The sequence below is a fragment of the Euprymna scolopes genome, chromosome 25 (genome assembly GCF_053919585.1).
Source record: "Euprymna scolopes isolate OS-2025 chromosome 25, ASM5391958v1, whole genome shotgun sequence".
NCBI classification, from domain to species: Eukaryota; Metazoa; Mollusca; class Cephalopoda; order Sepiida; family Sepiolidae; genus Euprymna; species Euprymna scolopes.
Window position 1 is genome coordinate 92089732 of NC_136506.1, and position 20691 is coordinate 92110422.

Genomic DNA, 20691 nt, shown 5'->3' on the forward strand with positions numbered 1-20691 from the left:
GACATGAAATTCTTAAAGATAAACTAAAATAACCGAAAAATGGGCTGAAATGACTTAAATAAATAAAAAGTAAATGACTTAGAATGACTTTAATGAACTTAAGGATGAATTGAATGACCTTAAGAATGACTTGAATGCTTAAAAAATAACTGGGATCTTTCAAAAACAACTTGAATGATGAGGAGTTGTAGACTGAGTGGTTTTACATAAAATTAATACAGAAAAGTGATCTCCCACTTTATATCACAATAAGTACAGCATGTAGTAAGAACGGACACTACACTTTGATCTTGGTCAAAAGGCCAAGAAAAGCTTAAAAAGCTAAGAACAGCATATATTAAGAACAGACCTTTGATCTTAACCAAAAAGGCCAAGCACAAAACTGTTACGAACAGACCGAACGACAGAGTGACTTATAGAGTCGCTTGCACACGACTAAAAATGACTAAGTTCAGCATTTAGCCATTTTAACCCGAAAGGCACTCCTGGAGGGGCAACCGGAGTTTTCCTGAAAAATCCGTTCTGTTACTTTTTTACTCATATCATGTTTAAATTAAATGCGTCTTCATGCCTTTGGTTTGTCAAATTACATTTAGTGGTCCATGAACTTCGAAACATCAGCAACTGCTAACCTAGAAGAGCACTATGAGATTAGGGACCACTTCCATCGTCTTCCTCAGAAAATTGTGTATATATATGATTTAAATTTCATAAAAGTAGAATATACTTGAAGTTTAAAGGGAGTTATGCTCTCCTAGAGATTTAGAAACACTTCTATAGAAGATTTACATTTCCTTTTCTAAATTCGTAGTTGTCAACTAAATTCAGAATTATAAATTTAGTGATCGATGAAATTCAAAAGTGTGTTGACTACTGACCTAAGCGATCTGTAACCCTTTGGTTCATAAAATTCAGAAATGGAAAATTCACGCATGAGTCCACTCAAAACATCCAGTTGAGTTTGCAGGGTCAGTTGAAGAAAGACAAAGAGGAAAGAATTGCTGTTTTATAGGCCAGAATCTATTCCATCTAACACTTATCGTTGACAAGTTTTTGACATTGAAGTAGTATTTTTTTTCAGCACCTTACATCAAGTGGCTTCATGCCTTGTCTGGAGCGATTTCCATTAAAAAAAAATAAATAAATAAATAAAAATATGGCAGATATATACAGATTTTTATCATCTTCAACAACTTCAAAAGCTACCTAAACTTAGAAAATGGATATCTCAGAAATTGCCTGAAAGCAAATACAAATTATGAATTAAGATCTGCACGATGGGGGATAAACTCATTGCCGCCTCTGAAGGAAGAGATGCTGCCTGGAAGAATGGCCTCTTTAGACTGGGCAAGCAATAGTTACCCTCAGCCCATTAGATAGCGTAAGTTTTAAGCAACTAGACGTGCTACACAGTTCTGGGGAGAAACCAGCATCCTTGCTAATGCAAAATCTGGCACAAGGTTAAGCTTAAAGCAGAATCAGAATGCGTAAGGACCGATTTTAACTCAGACTCTTAGGATTTGGAAAATTCCAACTTTGACTTCTAGAATTCGAAAACATCTGACTTCAACTGACTCCTTATTTTAAATTCTTCCAATATTCAGACTGTCTATTGATTCTTTGAAGATTAAAATATTTGATTCTGATTCCTAGTAGTCTTACGAATCTGACTCCGACTCCTTCCCAAACTTCTGATTTCCTCCAATTCCGACTCTGCAACCCTAGTTTAACGTGTTGTAATAAGTTTGTAGTTGTTCATTGTGTCTTTTTGTGAGACATCAAGTTGAGCGTGTCGTGTCAACTGTGTGCTTGCGGGCTGTAGCATTGAGAGCATGTTTGCGAGTCTTTAGTGAGTTGTGTCTCTTTTTGTAGGCAAGAACTCTTGTTTCTCGCCAGCGGAATTGAAATCTCGCAGCCAAGATATCGCTTCGCTACAGTGGGAATCCAATTCCCCCAAAAAGTGGAACACTCTGGATGGATGTAGGATCATGATTTGAACTAAATCTTAAAACTATAATGAATTTTGTTTCAGTTAATGTTGTTTTAATTATAAATTTAGTGGTCTATAAAGTTCAAAAGATTGGCGATCACTGATCTAGACGATTTGTGAGCTTTTGGTTAATAAAATTCAGAAAACCGATCAGGATGTCTACTTGAATTTGATGAAGAGCTCACTGCGATATTGGTTAAAGAAAATCTTTCACAGTTGAAGAATTGACAGTGAAGCTTTCCCTAAACCATACAGATTTTTACCATCTTCAAAAAGTTGGAAAACCACAAGTGAATAGCATGCCGTCGGATTAGGGTTAGGATTCCGACCGCGACAATCAACCCAACAGAAACTGGGTCATTATAGTGATCTTTTAGCTGTTGGACTAGGGCAAATGTTCTGGCTAACCCTAGGAGGCTCACCATCCTAAGTTTTACCCTCCCGGCTTTCAAGGAGGGGGGGAGTAAGTTTATTGTTTGTTGTCTGAGGTGCCCACACTGGGGAATGCCAACAAGGCTACTCAGACTTATTTTTGCAGGATCAAAGTGCTTTTTAATCAGATTTTTGACCTCGTGTCACTTCCTTTCGCAGTGGGGTAAAAATAAATACCGGAAAGCTAAACTTAGAAAGTGGATGCCTAATGAATTGTCCAAAGGTAATTATAAGTTTTATGAAAGTTATTAATCATCATCATCATATTATTTAGTTCAACATCCGTTTTTGAGCCTGGTCAGTATTGAAATGGGTGACCATTTTAAAATTCCAGGTGCTGTATGTGCTCTCCATTTATCTAGGCATTGTTTCCAGTTGTCCTGGATTTCTCCTTGCCACTAGACTCAAACAGTGCCGATTCAAAAAATAAATAGAAGAGGACTGCTATGTCAATGAAGGTGAATGCTGTAAAGGCAAAACATACCTTGTGCAATGCATGTTATGCAAAGAGACTTTGTTTTCCTTGGTACGCATTACCAGGATATGCAGAAGATTGCGAAAAGCATTTCATGTTATGATTGTGATGAATCGACAAAAGGAAAACTTGCCACATACATTGAAGGAAATGATGACTTTGACATTGGGTATGTTGATCATGATGAAGTTGTATGTTGGGAGTGTTGACTGCAGTAAACAAAGTTATGCCTGTGATTGATGTGAAAAATTGGATTTGAAAGGTTCTAAATAAAAAATTTACTTTCACCATGACTAATGTTTGTGCAAAATTTAAACAAATCCAAGGTGTGGTTATTGAGAAACATAAAAACAAATGAACGATTTTGGGGCAATTTTACCCCTATAATGCCCACCAACTGAGGAAGGGGGGGGGGGCAGAATTATCTCGAAAGTTTTTTTAAAAATCCAAGGCGAACGGGATGGAATGACCAAGCACAATTCCTCCTTTTCGTGAAAAAAATTTTTTAAATTGTAAAAAGGTGGAATATAAAATATTCATCAGCTTCTCAAAACTATTCGTATTCTTTAAATTATTATAAACTGATATTCTCATATTGTTTGTTATATTTACAGCATTTTATTCAAAGTAATCTCTGAGAAACTTCGGGTGCATCATCTTAAACTCAAGAATCTTCTACATTGTTGAAGTTGGGAAGCTGTTGAATTTGTAAACCTCTATTTTGTTTATATATTTCCCTCAATCTACAAACTTAAGATGTTTTTTTTCTTCCCTGATCCTGTCAGCTGACAGACTAAACAGAGGTGCTGCCGCTTGTGTAAGTAATATCTTCTATTATACAATTTGATGTGTCATGTTGAAATAAGTATCCTCACAAAAATTAGAAAAAAAAAATGGTAAAGTTTTACCTGGTTTCCATCTTAACACCTTACTTTAAAAAGACGACTTTTAAAAGTTTGAGTATGCTGAAAACGAATATCGCATTTAAGCTTTTCGCAAATAAGTAGTTTTCCCCGATATTAAGCAATGTCATCTCTTATATTATTGCTGATGGCCACGTTAGTACACGAAACCCCATGAAACTATGTGTGGACTCGCACGTACCAAGATGACCACCAGCAATAATATAAGAAATGACATTGCTTAATATCTGGAAAACTATTTATTTATGTAAAATTTAAATGTGATATTCATTTTCAGCATTCCCAGAAGATTACTTAAGAGGACTTTATTTGTTTGCATTAGACTTGAAAAATCCTGCAACAGTTGTTGTTGAGCATCATTTATTCATTCATTTTGTATGAATAATATGATTATTGTTGGCATTCATTGCCTCGATATCTTTATAGTTAGAATTCTGCAGTACAAACTGAAGTATTGTCAATGAAGCTTTCTGCACACCATACAGATTTTCCTCATCATTTTAAAAGCTTCCTAAGCTTAGAAAATTGGTGTCACATGAGTTTTTTGAAAGCAACACTTACCAATACTGAGACCAAAGTCCATCTTCACTCTCAAAAAGGTCATCTGATATTGGATTAAGCAACACCAGGCCAGCAATGTCCCTGCAAGATTAAGAATGGATGTTCAGAGATTATAAAGTAAAAAGCAAATGTTACAATAAGAAACATCCAATCAAAGCTGTGTTTATTATCAAAACGTTATTTCAGTTCAGTTGGGGTTGAAGAAAAGTAAAAACATAAAAAATTAAAAACCTTGCCGTGTGTTTTTTTTGGTTTGCTTGTAAATAAATCACAAAAAAAACAATAAATATCCCTTCTCAGATGCAGATTACGAGAAAGCATTAAAATTAAAAACAACCATCAAAAAGGTACGAAATATATTAGGTTGAGAAGAAAGTTCTTGCAGAAATTTTTTTATTTTTATTTTTTCATTGCATTTTCACCCAAAAAATGGCAGTGCCACTTTGATCTAGGGGGCTACTATCTGGAGCATAATTTTCAGGGGTACTATGTAGGGAGTTGAGCAGCAAGATGTCTGTTTACATAACACAGAAACTTTTGCATGTCAGTACAGTCAGGGAAGTAGGTAGCAGGAAAGGAATTCCAAAGTCTACCAGTCCTAGGGAAGAAACTATTAGAGTAGAAGACTTTCTGGCATCTGGGGATCTCTACTGTGAAGAGGTGGGATTTTGCTGCTTGTCGGGGGGTATTTACGCCGAGGGGGCACAAGGGATTGTAGTTCGTCAGAGGATCCACCATTAAAATACTTGTAAAACAGGCAGAGGGATGCAACATTTCATCGATGGGACAGTGGCTGAAGCCTAGCTGATAGTGCAGAGCCTATTAGGTTGGCAACTCTCTTTTGAATTCTAAGAGGGAGAGACTAGTAGCAGATGCACCAGCCCAAATGTGACAACAGTACTCCATTCATTGGTGAATGGTGGCCTTGTAGAGATAAAGGATACTCTCAGACACAAGTAACTTTCTCGCATGGTAGAGAGAGCCCACTTTCTTTGCAGCAAAATTTTTAAAAATTTTGATTCTAAATGATGTATTTTCAAATAAGTTTTCATTATAATACCTTTACTTTATTTATCATTTTAAAGAGTGTTGTTCACTCTATTTAATCGTTTAAATTACAATCGTTTTAAATCAATTATGTTTTCTTTTCAGAACGTTGAATGCAAGATGAAATAAAGCAAACTCGCACAAATTTCTTATTTCAATTCAAGCTAGGCCAAAAAACTGCTGAAACAGCTTGCGATATCAACAAAGCATTTAACCCAGGAACCACAACTGAATGCACAGCACAATGGTGGTTTAAGAAATTTTGTGGCGGCGACAAGAGTCTTTAAGATGATGAGCTTAGTGGTCAGCCATTGGATGTTGACAACAATTAATTAGGAGTCTTAGTCAAAGCCAATGCAAGCACAACTTGCTTCTGAATTAGATGTAATGTATACACTGATTTCTAACCACTGGAGGGAAATTGGAAAGACAAAAAAAAAAACTTGATAAATGGGTGCCTTACGAATTGAACGCCAACCAAAAGAAACACCGTTATGAAGTGTCATCTTTCCCTCTTTTACGCAACAAGAATGACCTGTTTCTCAACCAGGTTATGACTTGTGATGAAAAGTGGACTCTTTACAACAACTGGCGATGCTCAGCTCAGTGGTTAGATGCCGACAAAACTCCACCACACTTCCTGAAGCTAGAGTTGCACAAAAAGAAGATCAATGCTGACTTTTTGGTGGTTTGCAACCAGTCTCATTCATCACAGTTTTTTGAATGCAGGCGAAACCATTACAGTTTTTTGAATGCAGGCGAAACCATTACAGTTTTTTGAATGCAGGCGAAACCATTACAGTTTTTTGAATGCAGGCGAAACCATTACAGTTTTTTGAATGCAGGCGAAACCATTACAGTTTTTTGAATGCAGGCGAAACCATTACAGTTTTTTGAATGCAGGCGAAACCATTACAGTTTTTTGAATGCAGGCGAAACCATTACAGTTTTTTGAATGCAGGCGAAACCATTACAGTTTTTTGAATGCAGGCGAAACCATTACAGTTTTTTGAATGCAGGCGAAACCATTACAGTTTTTTGAATGCAGGCGAAACCATTACAGTTTTTTGAATGCAGGCGAAACCATTACAGTTTTTTGAATGCAGGCGAAACCATTACAGTTTTTTGAATGCAGGCGAAACCATTACAGTTTTTTGAATGCAGGCGAAACCATTACAGTTTTTTGAATGCAGGCGAAACCATTACAGTTTTTTGAATGCAGGCGAAACCATTACAGTTTTTTGAATGCAGGCGAAACCATTACAGTTTTTTGAATGCAGGCGAAACCATTACAGTTTTTTGAATGCAGGCGAAACCATTACAGTTTTTTGAATGCAGGCGAAACCATTACAGTTTTTTGAATGCAGGCGAAACCATTACAGTTTTTTGAATGCAGGCGAAACCATTACAGTTTTTTGAATGCAGGCGAAACCATTACAGTTTTTTGAATGCAGGCGAAACCATTACAGTTTTTTGAATGCAGGCGAAACCATTACAGTTTTTTGAATGCAGGCGAAACCATTACAGTTTTTTGAATGCAGGCGAAACCATTACAGTTTTTTGAATGCAGGCGAAACCATTACAGTTTTTTGAATGCAGGCGAAACCATTACAGTTTTTTGAATGCAGGCGAAACCATTACAGTTTTTTGAATGCAGGCGAAACCATTACAGTTTTTTGAATGCAGGCGAAACCATTACAGTTTTTTGAATGCAGGCGAAACCATTACAGTTTTTTGAATGCAGGCGAAACCATTACAGTGGAGAAGTACTGTTAACAAATCGATAAAATGTATCAGAAACTTCGACAACAACACACAGCATTAGTCAACAGAAAAAACCCAATTCTCCTCCACGACTATAAAATGGAAAAAGAACAACCCCCCCCAAAAAAAACTGGCAGAGTGAAACTGTTGTCTTGTCGATATAACGCACGAAAGTCTTTTTTCCTTTCTTCTCTTAACTCACAGCAAATCCTTATGTATTCAACATTATTTCCCACCGTTTGCTCTCATTCTAAGCTGTCCAACAAAAAACTCCACTCAACACCCTGCTTTAGACTTCATCCCATTTAACAGTTACCAATTGTGTACTGTTCGAACATGTTTTTTTCCTCACATACACACATGTACGCACGCACATATGCACAGACACGTACATATATTCACGTTCACGTATATACACTCACATTCATGTGCATACACACACACGCTAACATACACACATGTACGCACACATGGGAAACGTCACTTCCCCTGAAAGGAATTCCAGACATGCGCAGTCAGAACACTCATCTCGATATAAAAGTCAACAACAAACATTCAACTTCCTCTTTTCTTCCCTTTTTGCCTTGGTTCGTCAACCAGGCAAGTTCGCGTCCACAGCTCTTGGCTTGAAGACTTTTCCACATGGACAACTGCTATCATGAACGCGCGGCTTTGCTGAGACGAACACACTCTCTCTCTTTCTACATGCAGGACTGCCATTTCTCGTCCTCTACTTCATTCCTTTCTTTTCCACGCACGTAGCCGTCAACGACTGAATGAACACTTGCTCCACCTAAACCCCTTTATTTTTGACAGAAAATAAACAACATGTTTATTTTATCCAGCAATTGAGTTTTGTTTCCTTCTTTCCATTTGTTTCATTATTTTCTTTTGTAGCGACAGTACATATGCAACTTAATGGCATACGTTCACCAATGAGCGAACTACAAAATTATGTGTTGTATAGCTAAGTTCATATTGGAGATCATATATCGGGTCCATTTTAAAGAGAGACAGGGACATGTAATACAGAGATAACGATGAGGGAGACATTCATTATTGCATATTACTGTTCTTTTACATCAGAGGGGGAGAGAGAGAAGACATACATATTACAGATCTGTGGATTCTTATAACATATACTAGCGAGGAGAGAGGGTGATCAGTTCTTTTAACACAGGAGGGGACAATCATTATTTATGATGGAGGAGGGGGACACATTGGAATTATTCACTGAATTAGCGTTAAACAAGCATAATATGGCTATAAAAAAGTTCAGAAAGCACGTAAACCGGAAATTGATTGATATTATACTGATACTAAAAGAAAAACAAAGCCGTGCCAATAATTTTGAACAAGGGTTTTTTGCAATTATGTTTGTTGTTCCTTTGTTATTTATTTTTTCTAAAATCTGATTGCTGCATCGGAAAGGCCAGTTAAAAATACATAATATACTTTGTTATTTTCTTTAATTTAATCCCTTTTTTAGAATTTATTAGACAAAATTTAACTTTTATTTTACCGTGCCAATAAATATGATCATCACTGTATATATATATATATATATATATATATATATATATATATATATATATATATAAAATAATGCAAGGAATAAGAACATGTAACATTTTTCTGCTTTGGGAAAATTAAAAATGGTAAAAACAAAAAAATGATAAAATTACATTAATCTACTGAGACAGCTTTCCTTCACATTCGTTCGAGTAAATATCAAAGAAGGAAAATTAATGCACTGTGATTAAAAAATCATACGATTATTCTCCTTCATCATTGTTTACTGTTGGGCTCTGTCACTGACAAGCCCCCCCCCCCCGATTATGACTGCACTCTTGGCCTCTGTTGACCCCCACCCCTCTCCTATTATGATCGTGTACTCTTGGCCTCTGTCGTCTACCCCCATTATGATTGTGTACTCTTGGCCTCTGTCACCCCCTCCCCATTATGATGTGCACCCTTAGGCTCTGTCCCCCCCCTGCAATTATTATTGTGCACTCTTGAGCTTTGTTGCTGTCCCCCACCCTTCCATTATGACTGTGCACTCTTGACCTCTCTTGCCACCCCTCCCATTATGATTACGTATTCTTGTCCCCCCCCCCACATTATGATTGTGCATTCTTGGCCTGTGTTGCTCCCCCTCCTCCCCTACCCACATTATGATTGTGTACTCTTGTGCTCTGTTGCCCCCCCCCCCCCCACCAATATGATTGTGCACTCTCAGGCTCTGTCTCCCATTATGTTTGTTTACTCTTGGGCTCCCTAACAGTCAACATCTCACAAATATACTTACATTCATCCAGAACTAAACTTCTTTCTTAGAACTGCACGCCTGTGGAATTGTCTTCCGTTTTCCTGCTTTCCGGCTACCTACAATATGGTTGTCTTCAAGTCTAACGTAAATAAGTTCTTGATGAGCCGTTCCATATAAGTTATCAAATTTTCCAAATTTTCATTACTAATGATTACTATATTGTCCAATTTCTAATGTACAATCTTTAACCCTTATCCTTGAGTGGCCTCTTGGCCCCGATAATGTGGTGATGCCTATGTAAAAAAAAAAAAAAAAAAAAAAAAACACATTTTTCCAAATTCCCTATCTCGACCCTCCTCCCCCCACTATCTTCCCCGTCTGTTAATGGTTAACTGCCCATGGCGTCACTTTGTGAAAAAAAAAAAAAAAAAAAAAAAAATTTAATCGTTACTCACTGCTCATGCATCTGCGCGTAAAAATAAGCAGCTAATGCGCTCAGTTCTGAACCGACCAAGATGAACGGTTTCGGTTGCTGACTGCTTAGCGTCAGTAAATGTCTCATGTCGTCAGCCATTCTGGTAAAAAAAAAAAAAAAAAGAAAAAGAGCAAATGTTTTTAACAGCATTAAGAGGAAGATCTTTTCAGAAATCGAAAATATGGCAAAACGATATTGAGATCTTTGAAGGGCATATTGACTGAAGAGGAGGGGGGGTATTTTTAATAATGTATGTATGGGAGAGAGAGAGAGAGAGAGAGAGAAAACAAGTGGAATAGTGGGGGGGAGACAGAGTATGGAAGAGAAAGCATGAGAGTGAATGAAGTAAGATGAAAGTAAGTGATAGTGAAAATGGGAAAGAGAGTGAAACAAAGGGAAGAGGCAGAGAGAGGTGGTAAGAGAGTGGAAAGAGAGGAAGAGGGAGGGAAGAGAGACTACGAGAGAGAAATGTGAAAGAACGAGAGAGTGAAAGAATGAGAGAGAGAGAGGGGGTTGAAAGAGGGCAAGAGAAAGCACAAGAGTTAATGCATTTTTTTTTATTTCAAGAAAGGGCAAGAGAGAGAGAGAGAGAAAGAACGAATGAGAAAGAGAGAGAAAGAGTAATAGAGACAGAGAACAGGTTAATGTATTTTTTATTATAAAAAGGTGATTATAGTGTTTTTTTGTTTGTTTTTTTTTAAGTGGTATATCAATTACCGATACTGCATTAAAATGAACATTCTATTAAAATCAGAAAAGAAACTAAAATGAAAAGCAGAAAAAGAGAAGAAAAAGCAAGATAGGTTTGGTTTATGTCTGGCATAATTTGGACGGCTAAAACAAACTTTTTTTGTCAACGAAACATTGTTTATAATATTCTTGTGAAAACATTTCTAATGACAAACAGGTCCTAGATATGACCTTAAACTATATCCAGTGGTGAGGCCCCAGCTTGTGGGCTTTGGGGAGTGTGGAGCCACCCTTTAATTACCATTGCTCCCAGGTCCACTCTGACCCGGAGTGGTAGTACCTGTTAGGGTCCCAACTATGGGTTAAATAGAAATTAACTTAAAAACAGAAAATATATTCTATTAAAAAATTTTTCTTCAAAATCTTTGAATTCGGCATTAAATAACCTGAAAAGGGTTGATATGCCGTAAAACAAAAACAACCAACCATCTAATGACAAATAATCAATAAATTGTACCAGTAAATATACTGATGTAGTTTAATCACAAATTCTTCTACAGGATTTCCATAAATAATTTTTATCCTCGTTCAAAATTCACACACTATTAAAAAACAAAAATAAAGAGAAATCCATATGATGTACATAGTTTTATGTTGTTTTTGTTATATATTACTAGATGGGAAATCATTTCCACTGAAAAATCAACGTAGTATTATGCATCTACAATTGAGAAAAGCACACTTGAAAAGTGTCAATGTAATGTTAAGTAGCCAAAGCAAAACAAAATGGCCCCTGAATCTGACCGGATATGGTGTTCATCTAAAACGGAAACTAATTTTAACTCGAAATGATATCCAATAATATAGTTAACGTGACCTAGATGACCAAATGAAAACTCTAGATTAAAAATGTCGATTTCTAGGGGTTCGGGTTTGGCATGAACGAATATCACAGTTAAATTTGTCGCCGGTAAGTAGTTCTTATGATATTAAGACTTTTATTATCCAATGTTATTCCTTACTGTTTTCACTGGTGGCCATTTTTAACATAAGAGAAAGATGTGTTTTGTATTGTTTGGAGCATGCGTCAAGTATCTTACGTAACAAGGAAACAAAAAAAAGGTGGGCACTTTAAATTATTAGATAAAACATAGGAAGATGAAAGTCTTAATATCATAGAAATTATTTGGCGGCGACAAATTTAACTGCGATATTTGTTCATACCGTACCTGAATATTTCTAAAAAGATCAATTTTTTAAAGGTAAGTCTTCATTTCGTCCTCTAGGCCGCAATAACCAGAATTATTTATTAACAACTAGTGGAACCTGTGTAAATTGCATGGATGAAACGCGGAATATTCAGTGTAGCTTAATTGCCATATATATTTTATAAATTACTATATATATATATATATATATATATATATATATATATGTAGTAAAGATTTAGAAGGCTATCACAATGCGAGGAATGAGATACAGTCAGTGTTGATGAGAGAAGACGAAAACAAGTGGCAATTTACAAATCAATAAGTACACACATATATGTCTATATATATATATATATATTTTTTTTTTTTTCTTTTTTAATCAATTTGATGTACGTGTTCCATTACAGATCAGGAATAAAGATATATATATATATATATATTTATTCAATTGTGTTAAGTGTAAATGTCTTACTTGTTGTTGTGTCTACTACATACCTATCCCACACAATGCTTCAAGCAAACTACATATCAATTCTTTCTCACTCTCTCTCTCTATATATATATGATGATTGCAACGTCTTGTCAGACGAGTGCCACTCCCTCAGACATTTAAAATCCATGAGCCCAAATGTCTGAGGGAGTATCTATACAAATATGATGTTACAGTCTTAGCTTCGTATGACAGCTAAGTCTCTCTCTCGGTTCAAAATGTTGAGATCCAGCAACAAGCAAGAGCAAGATAGCCAGCAACAAATTAAACTGCAGACCAGCTTAATGCGGGTAATGGTCTTCCGCTTTATGGTTTTTTAATTCAGAGATTTGCTTCTCCTAGAAAGGTTGCCTTCACCACGGCTTACGGGAGCCCTCTCCACTCCAATACACATATAAACACACACAAATATACACGGTGCTAGTTGGCCGTTGACCCAGAAAAAGAGTTCATTCACCCTTTGGAAGGTCTTGTTTTTAATCCTTCAGGGAGACTAGCCGCCCTCCTCACCAAACTAGTCTGGTGGGGGAACCAGTTTAGTCGCCGGTGACCCGACCATGAGGCAGGTAGTACTGGGCTACATGGTACTAGTAGCACATGACATGACCTGACATACATTTATACATACATACATACATACATACATACACATATATACATATATATATATATATATATATATATTACTGATGGGACGATTCCAATATCTTTCCCAATTCTGATACAATTACCGATTCCAATTCTTTACAAATCTCTAAGTATTTAACCATATATTTTCTCAAAAGTTTTACTGGTCGTTTAAAAATCAATAAATATTTATTATTTTATCAATATTACAAGCAGTAAAAGATTTTCCTTAAAACAAAATCAAATATAAAAGACAATTAAAAGAATAGTTTTTCGGCATCGGAAAATACATCATATTTTTTTTTATTCCGATACCAATGCTGATACCCCAAAAGTTCCAATTTTTCAGATTCCATGTTCCAATTAATCGTCCCAACACTAATACATATACAAAAAAAAAAAAATAAATAAATAAAACTATTTGTAATTCCTCGCGTTCTATACATTTTTCTTTTAATGGTTTGTCTTTCTCTTATCAAATGTTTGTCTACTAAATCCCTTTTGCAGAAATTATAAATTGAATTTTTCTTATAGATTTAGTTTGTCCTTTAATTTTATTCTCTTCTCAGAGTAATTTCTTCTCATATACGTCAGCCTATCGCAGCATTCACTTATGACCATCAGAGACAAAACTCACCTTTCTACTGTGAACGGTTGCCAACGGTTACGGTAATTCGATTTACTTTCTTCACCATCTTTTACGGTAAAATTCTGAAACATTTAAAATAAAAAAAAACATTGTTCATAATTTACTAAAAAAAAAAAAAAAAATTATGGAAATCGCTCCAGTCAAAGCGTAAAGCCACTTGATGTAAGGAGCTAATAACAATGAAAGCTGATTATTGCAAAGACAGGAAATGCCTATTGACTTTAGTTTTGAGATATCAGTAGGAAGAGAATTCTACACGTTTGCAGTTCTGGGCAAGAAGCTACTAAATAGGAAGTTGTATTACAAAAAGGTATCAAAACAGCAGAATTGATGAAGACCACGAGTCAAACGAGCTGGAACAAAAGAAGACAATTCAGAGTAACACATGCCATAATAGTATTTGTAAAAAAGACTGAGACTAGCAACATCACTTCTCTGAGAGAGAGGGTGCAGAGACGAAGAAAGAATGGAGTTAATCAAATTAGAGACGTTTCTGCACCTTATTGAGAACTCTCAAAATAATTTTATCAATTTACCAGCAGGCTGCCCGACATTGCCCAGTTGTAAAATACGCTTAGATATGATATTTTGATTAATTTAGATTTTGTACTTATTATTATATTATATTGGACCCAATATATAGTAATGATTTAAAAAGTTAAAAAAAAAAAAAAAAAAAAAAAAAAATGACTTGTGCGCTACTATCGAGAATCAAAACCAAAACGTTTAGCTTACAATTTACTTTTTCGTTTGACGTTAATGACTGTACTATGAAGACATGTTTGCTACAAAGCTAAAAATTAAAACATGAACCAATAGCTATTACATTACACGTGCATATTTGTGATGCCGTCCTTCGACCTTCACTTGGCAAATTTAATTTTTTTTTAAATTTTCACACTTTTGCACCAATTTTCCCCGGCTAAAACCCAAATATAAAGTTTTGCATGGTTTTGAATGCCCTATATATTACGTTTCATGTCTGTAGACCAAAAACTGATGGAGGAGTTTGGTAGGCAAAATTTTTTAAATAAATATATATAGAAATAGATTTGTATTTACTATAAGCTTTTTACGCAAATATTACGCAAGTATAAATCATGTAGAATGTCTGCATGAATATAATTGCATGTCATAGTTACTAAAGATGAACATCCTATCTTGTCTTTCTTTCTGTCATATATATATATATTAGTGATGGGACGATGCCAAAATTTTTCCCGATTCCGATTCCGTTCAAAATTTCCGATTCCGATCCGATTCCCGATTCCGATTCTTGTAAAATTTATACATATTTAATTAGAGATTTTTTTTGTTTGTTTTTTCGTAAATTTTCAAATTATTACATAAACCCCTGGTTAATGTCCGCGTATATTTTATCTCAAATGTTTGCCTTGTAATTGATTAAAAATTGTAACACAACAAAACATTTATTTTGATTTTAAAACTAAGCTATATTGTACCAGTTCGTATTTACTGTATAACATGCTACTTACATGAATAGTGGAAAATATTCGAAGATTGGTAGGCAAAATAAGAAAACGATGTAAGAACAATATATTTAACAACGTCACTTAGCAAAGCCACATCTCATTGTTACGAACGAATTTCTAAATAATAATATTACTATTATGAAAACCATTTTTAACGTGAGATTGCGTGAGCTTTCTGTGCTTTCTCTCGCAGCTAAATCCCTATTCCAAAATGAAATATTACTTTTATAGATTACGTGTTAGAACATTTTTTTAATTGGCGGAAAGAAAAGCGATCATTTAGAATTTAGAGTGTAAGATCAGTTTCGAATATAAATTTAACGTAAAATGATCATCATTTCTGGCCATCCTAATTCTTTATGGATGTTAACTAAAGTGTTTCCCACTAAATTAAGTTCGGTTTGCAACGTTGTAAAACCATGTGTAATCGCTTAAAAAGTAGACACCCTATCCCCAATAAGCGCACATAATTTAAAATTGGTAACACACTACAGCTCATGTTACGTTATATTTATTTGTGAAACTGACCGTCTATTTTAAATTCCTAATCGTTTTATATTAGTGTTGTGTCGATTAATCGGAATCGGGAATCGGATAAATCGGTAATTTTGGGGGTATCGGAATCAGTATTGGAATCGGAAAAATTTGTGCCTAATTTCCGATTCCCAAATCGATTCTTTTAATATTTTTAAAAAGTTCATTTTCAATTGTTTGTACCGATTATAAATATTTCTTTCTTTTAAACTATTAGTAAAACTAAAGAAGATCTAAACTTATTTTATATGCGTAAAATAAAAAAAACAAAAATTGAAACTTTGCGAAAATTCGCTAGGTAACCTTTAGAAGAATGCAGTTTATTTTCAAAGTAGCGAAAGAATTGTCTAAAATTAAAGAAATATTTTGCCCAGAAAAATAATATCAAACATTATTGCTAATTAAATGAAAAGTAGAATATAAAAGTGTTGGGTTTTGTCGGTATGTTTGCTGCTCCCTCACTCGGCAATCGGTATTGACAAATATAACAAGCCGTGCATGCATGGTCCCCCTCTATGTGAGGAGGGGGGATCGAATAAAGTGATAAAAAAAGTGATACATAACTGATAAAAAAACAATTTTGAGTGAAAAAAAATTTTCAAAAGTTTTCAGAAAAATGACTAAGTTCAACTTGTGCTCCACACCCAATATTAGCCCTAAAACTTCCAGGGCTTGTGACTCTGATTTTTCCCAGGGTCAGTGATACTTCCATCAGGTGTATATCAGGTATGCCCATGGTTTTGCCAAGTTTCAGAAAAATCTAATGAATGGATGAAAAGTTATTCTGAAAAATATGTCAATTTTGTCTATTTAGAGTCATTTTGAGGTATTTTTTTTACCTCTTTTGCCCCCATGGGGGAGCTGATTACTTGTAAAAATGGACAAACGGCTATGTTTCAGGCCTTAAGACATGTAAATTTGAGTTCAGCACCATAAAAAAACACTAAATAGAGATACATAATCACATTTTAGACAAATATGAAAAAAAGAGCCTAAAAAAGGGGTGGTTTTTAGCCCTAAAAGTTCCCGGGGGGCGCAAACCAGAGTTTTGCAAGGGTCAGCGATACTGAATTTACATTTGCAACAATTGCCTTCACATTTTGGACAAGTTTCAGTAAAATCTAATCGACGGGAAAAAAGTTATGGGGCCAAAAGTGTCATTTTTGCCATTTTGGGCATTTTTGACACCTTTTTCAGCCCCTGGGGGAGCAACGAGAGTTTTCTTAAAAAAAAAACTCGATGTTGTGCACATCTACGTATTGGAGTACAACTTGTGGCAAAATTTCAGAAAAAAGTAATGGACGGTTATCCGGGAATCATCCGGACGAACGGACGAACGAACGGACGAACGCCACTGAAAACTATAGTCCCTCTCCGATAAATCGGGGGGACCAACAAGGAATGGGCAAAATTGTGAAAAGGCTTGGCCTTTGATTTAATTTGAAATATGCTTCCAGTGTGATTTTCTTTGATTCTGCCGGTATTGTTTATGTTTATACTTAAGGATTGCTACGACGGCGTCAATCCCGTCTGAAGCCGAGGCCTCCGTGAGATATATATATATATATATATATATATCACGGAGGCCTCGCTGAAGCCCGCCAATCTCACTCAAAAGTTGAGTTGAAAGTATTATGGGGTAATTAACACCTTCGATGCCGTTGGTTTCGACAACAATACTTTTTCACACATATCACAATGAATTTATCAAAGTCTGGTAAAATAGATAGAGAAAACATTTAGAAATTTTTCAGATTGAAAAAGAAATTATATTTACATTTAAAAGTCCCCCCTCATTGAAATTCTACTTTTGGACGATATTTGTAAACCCACTAAAAACCAAATTATTTTTAGATCTAGGATGAAGCTCTAAACTGTCTTCACGTATTAAAAAAGGGTGCTTGTGCAGTTTACACTATGTTAAAAAACGAAAAATAAAAAAATATATATATTCTACGTACTCGTTATGGAATGAAGTTCTCATAAAAAATCACGTAATTTCATCAAATAGTTTTTATTTTATGCCGTAAAAACGATTTGGGAAATTCGGAATCTTCCTAAAAAAACTGCGATAATTAGTCAAGGGAGCATAAAACAAAAACTATTTAATGAAATTACGTGATTTTGTTATGAGAACTTCATTCTATAACGAGTACGTAGATCTATAGAGTTTAGTTTTACTAATAGTTTAAAAGAAATAAATATTTATAATCGGTACAAGCAATTGAAAATTAACTTTTGAAAAATATTCAAAGAATCGATTTTGGAATCGGAAATTATACACAAATTTTTCCGATTCCGATGCCGATTCCGATTCCCCGAAAATTACCGATTTAACCGATTCCCGATTCCGATTCCGATTCATCGGCACAACACTAATATATATATATATATATATATATATATATATATATATATATATATATACACACACACACACACTCTAATCTAAATGCCCTCAAATAATTTTATATATTTATCAATTAAGACATGCGAAAAGCATGAACCTACCTCCTTTGGACGATCACTGTATCCTAACCCTGCTCGATCATAGATACAAACCTGAAAAGAAATAATAGAAAAAAAAAGTTTTATTTTTCAAACGGCAAAACATGTAAAAAATTCTCGAAACAACTTCAATAACTAATAGTGCAAATTTATCATGTAGCACTATGATGAACCAATTCCATGATCCCAACAGATTATGTGAAGAGATGCATAGCTAACACATAGCAGGAGTTCATCTTTTTCATTTCTGTCATCTTAATATCAATAGTTTTAAAAGTAATTAACAGCACTTGTTCATCTGGGGTTTAAAAATGTTTTGGGGGTGAGGAGATTCATATATATATATAAAGTGAAAGTGTGTGTGTGTGTGTGTACATTTCCCTACACAATAACTGTCGATTTTCAGTTTATAGACTCGAAATTTGATATACAGGCAATGGAGATTTGGGAAAATCTTTGTAATCTGTTTTCGGCCAGAAATTTGGCTGTTAAGGGGTTAAAGTTTCATGGATCTAACTTAATAACTTGATTTGAGTCCAAAACAATAAATGTTAAGGGGTCATAATAGGGGTCAAAGTTTAAAAAAATTTGACCTCTGCAGTCTCTACCAAATTACTCAGACAATTTCTGGTCTAAACATTTGAAATCTTACATAAAGGGTATTCAGAGATAGGGCAAGCTTTTTAATCGGTTTGGGTCGAAAATTTGAGCTACCAATATATAAATGTATGTATGTTTGCATGTTTGCCTAAAACTTTCGACAGAGGCGACGGATTTTCACGAGATCAGTATCGTTTTGAAGCTCGATCCTTCAGACGACAAATATCGAAAAATTGGCTAAAAACATTAATTTCTTCACCCTCAACTGGACACTTTTCTACAGGGAGGGGTTGCTTTTTTTGCCGATATTTTCGAAAGTTATCCCCTCTTTTCGATTGGCTAGCCTTAATTTAAACCTACGTCATTTCCGGTTTGACAGTGGTCGTAACAGCAAAGATGTCACTTTGCAGTACGAGTTCAAGCTTGCCTTCCTCCTACCACTTTTTTCATTTTTTTTGCTCAACACACACCTCCAAACACCCGGGTACCCATGCATGCTCATATATATATATATATATCCATTCTTTAACATGATAAAATCTTTCTCTTATTTTTTCTGATCCACAAGAGAGAGAGAGAGAGAGAGAGAGCAATCAGATTTGACAGGGTTTTCCCTTATGAGGAAAACCCTGTCAAATCTGATTGCTCTCTCTCTCTCTCTCTCTTGTGGATCAGAAAAAATAAGAGAAAGATTTTATCATGCTAGAGAATGGAGAGAGAGAGGGGGAGAAAGGTAGAGAGGGGGAGAGAGGGAGAAAGGTAGAGAGGGGGAGAGAGAGAGAGGGGGAGAGAGAGAGAGGGGGAGAGAGAGAGAGAGGGGGAGAGAGAGATGTGTGAATTATAGAGTAGACACGTTGACCGGAAGTCAAGATCAGCTGATTTGATTGCGTGTGAGTTATGTGATCAGGTTAGCTGAATCGAGGAGATTTGCTTGGGACTTGGAAGAGAGCGGACGGCTTCGCCGTTGTCTCCTCCCCTTCGTTGGGGGAGGGGGGGGGGCGAACGCTGACGTGGTAGAAATAAGACCTAGAAGAAAAAAACAACACAGGCCAAATTCACTTTCCAATCGTCTGTGAACAAACTGGAAGGTGAATAAAAAAAACTATAGAACCAATTTCTTGTCTTTGAGTGAAATAAATCTTCGTCCCCAAAAAACAGGTATCAAGTCTCCCTCCCAGACGAGAATTTCCAGATGGACCAACGAAATGGCAGAAGGTATGTCTGAAAATACATGACATATCACACACATATTCACACTTAACAGCATATGAACATATGTAATAGAAAGACCACTAGACATACACACACACAACGACATTAACTCTGATAAGATAATCAAACACTCAATACTTTATAAATAGACACGTTTTAATATATCATCTCCATTCCAATTTCAACCAATATATAACAAACACTCATTTGGTGTCTGTTGACCAGTTCGCATCGACGATGCGATATCGAACCTGGGGTGAAAAATACAACGTGGAAGCAATGCAACAATAAGATCAGCTATGTGTTTGTCATGACTTCGTGTTTGTACGTCATGACCCTAATTTTAAGCTTCTATTTTAAGCTAATGGAATTTTCTACTTTTTTGCTCACTAACTTTATGTAAAAAAATACCGATTTTAACACTGTTTTTATGCTCCTATAAACCTGGTTCCACCACTATTCGCCATTGGGGGGGGGGGGGGGGGTAATTTAATTGCTTCCCCAGGAGGGCAGAATTTGGTGCAAGATCTTTTTAATGAGGGGAAAATTCAGCTACATAAAAGAGATACTCTGGATTGGGATATAAATAATAATTGCCTCAGTCTAGAAGGATTTCTCTTTCACAGAGCAAGGTCAGAAAAGATGAAATGCAGTAACAGAACAGATACTACACTTTTACTATTCATTTCTACAAAACAAAAATTACATTCAGAACAAATTAGGTACACGGCTATCAAAAAT

The 20691-nt window shown here is 35.5% G+C and overlaps 1 protein-coding gene across 2 annotated transcripts in view; it reads right to left on the minus strand.

Annotated features, from left to right (window-relative positions):
• The window catches only part of LOC145247507 (uncharacterized protein YbdG-like), a 77853-nt gene that overhangs the window by 14635 nt on the left and 42527 nt on the right, over window positions 1-20691 (minus strand). For both annotated transcript variants that reach the window (XM_080109321.1, XM_080109322.1), the window contains 4 exons: window positions 18142-18192; window positions 13592-13665; window positions 9917-10036; window positions 4382-4462 (listed from right to left, as the gene is read on the minus strand). In XM_080109321.1, the coding sequence (XP_079965447.1) occupies window positions 4382-4462; window positions 9917-10036; window positions 13592-13665; window positions 18142-18192 (326 nt within the window). The remainder of the gene's footprint in view (window positions 1-4381; window positions 4463-9916; window positions 10037-13591; window positions 13666-18141; window positions 18193-20691) is intronic.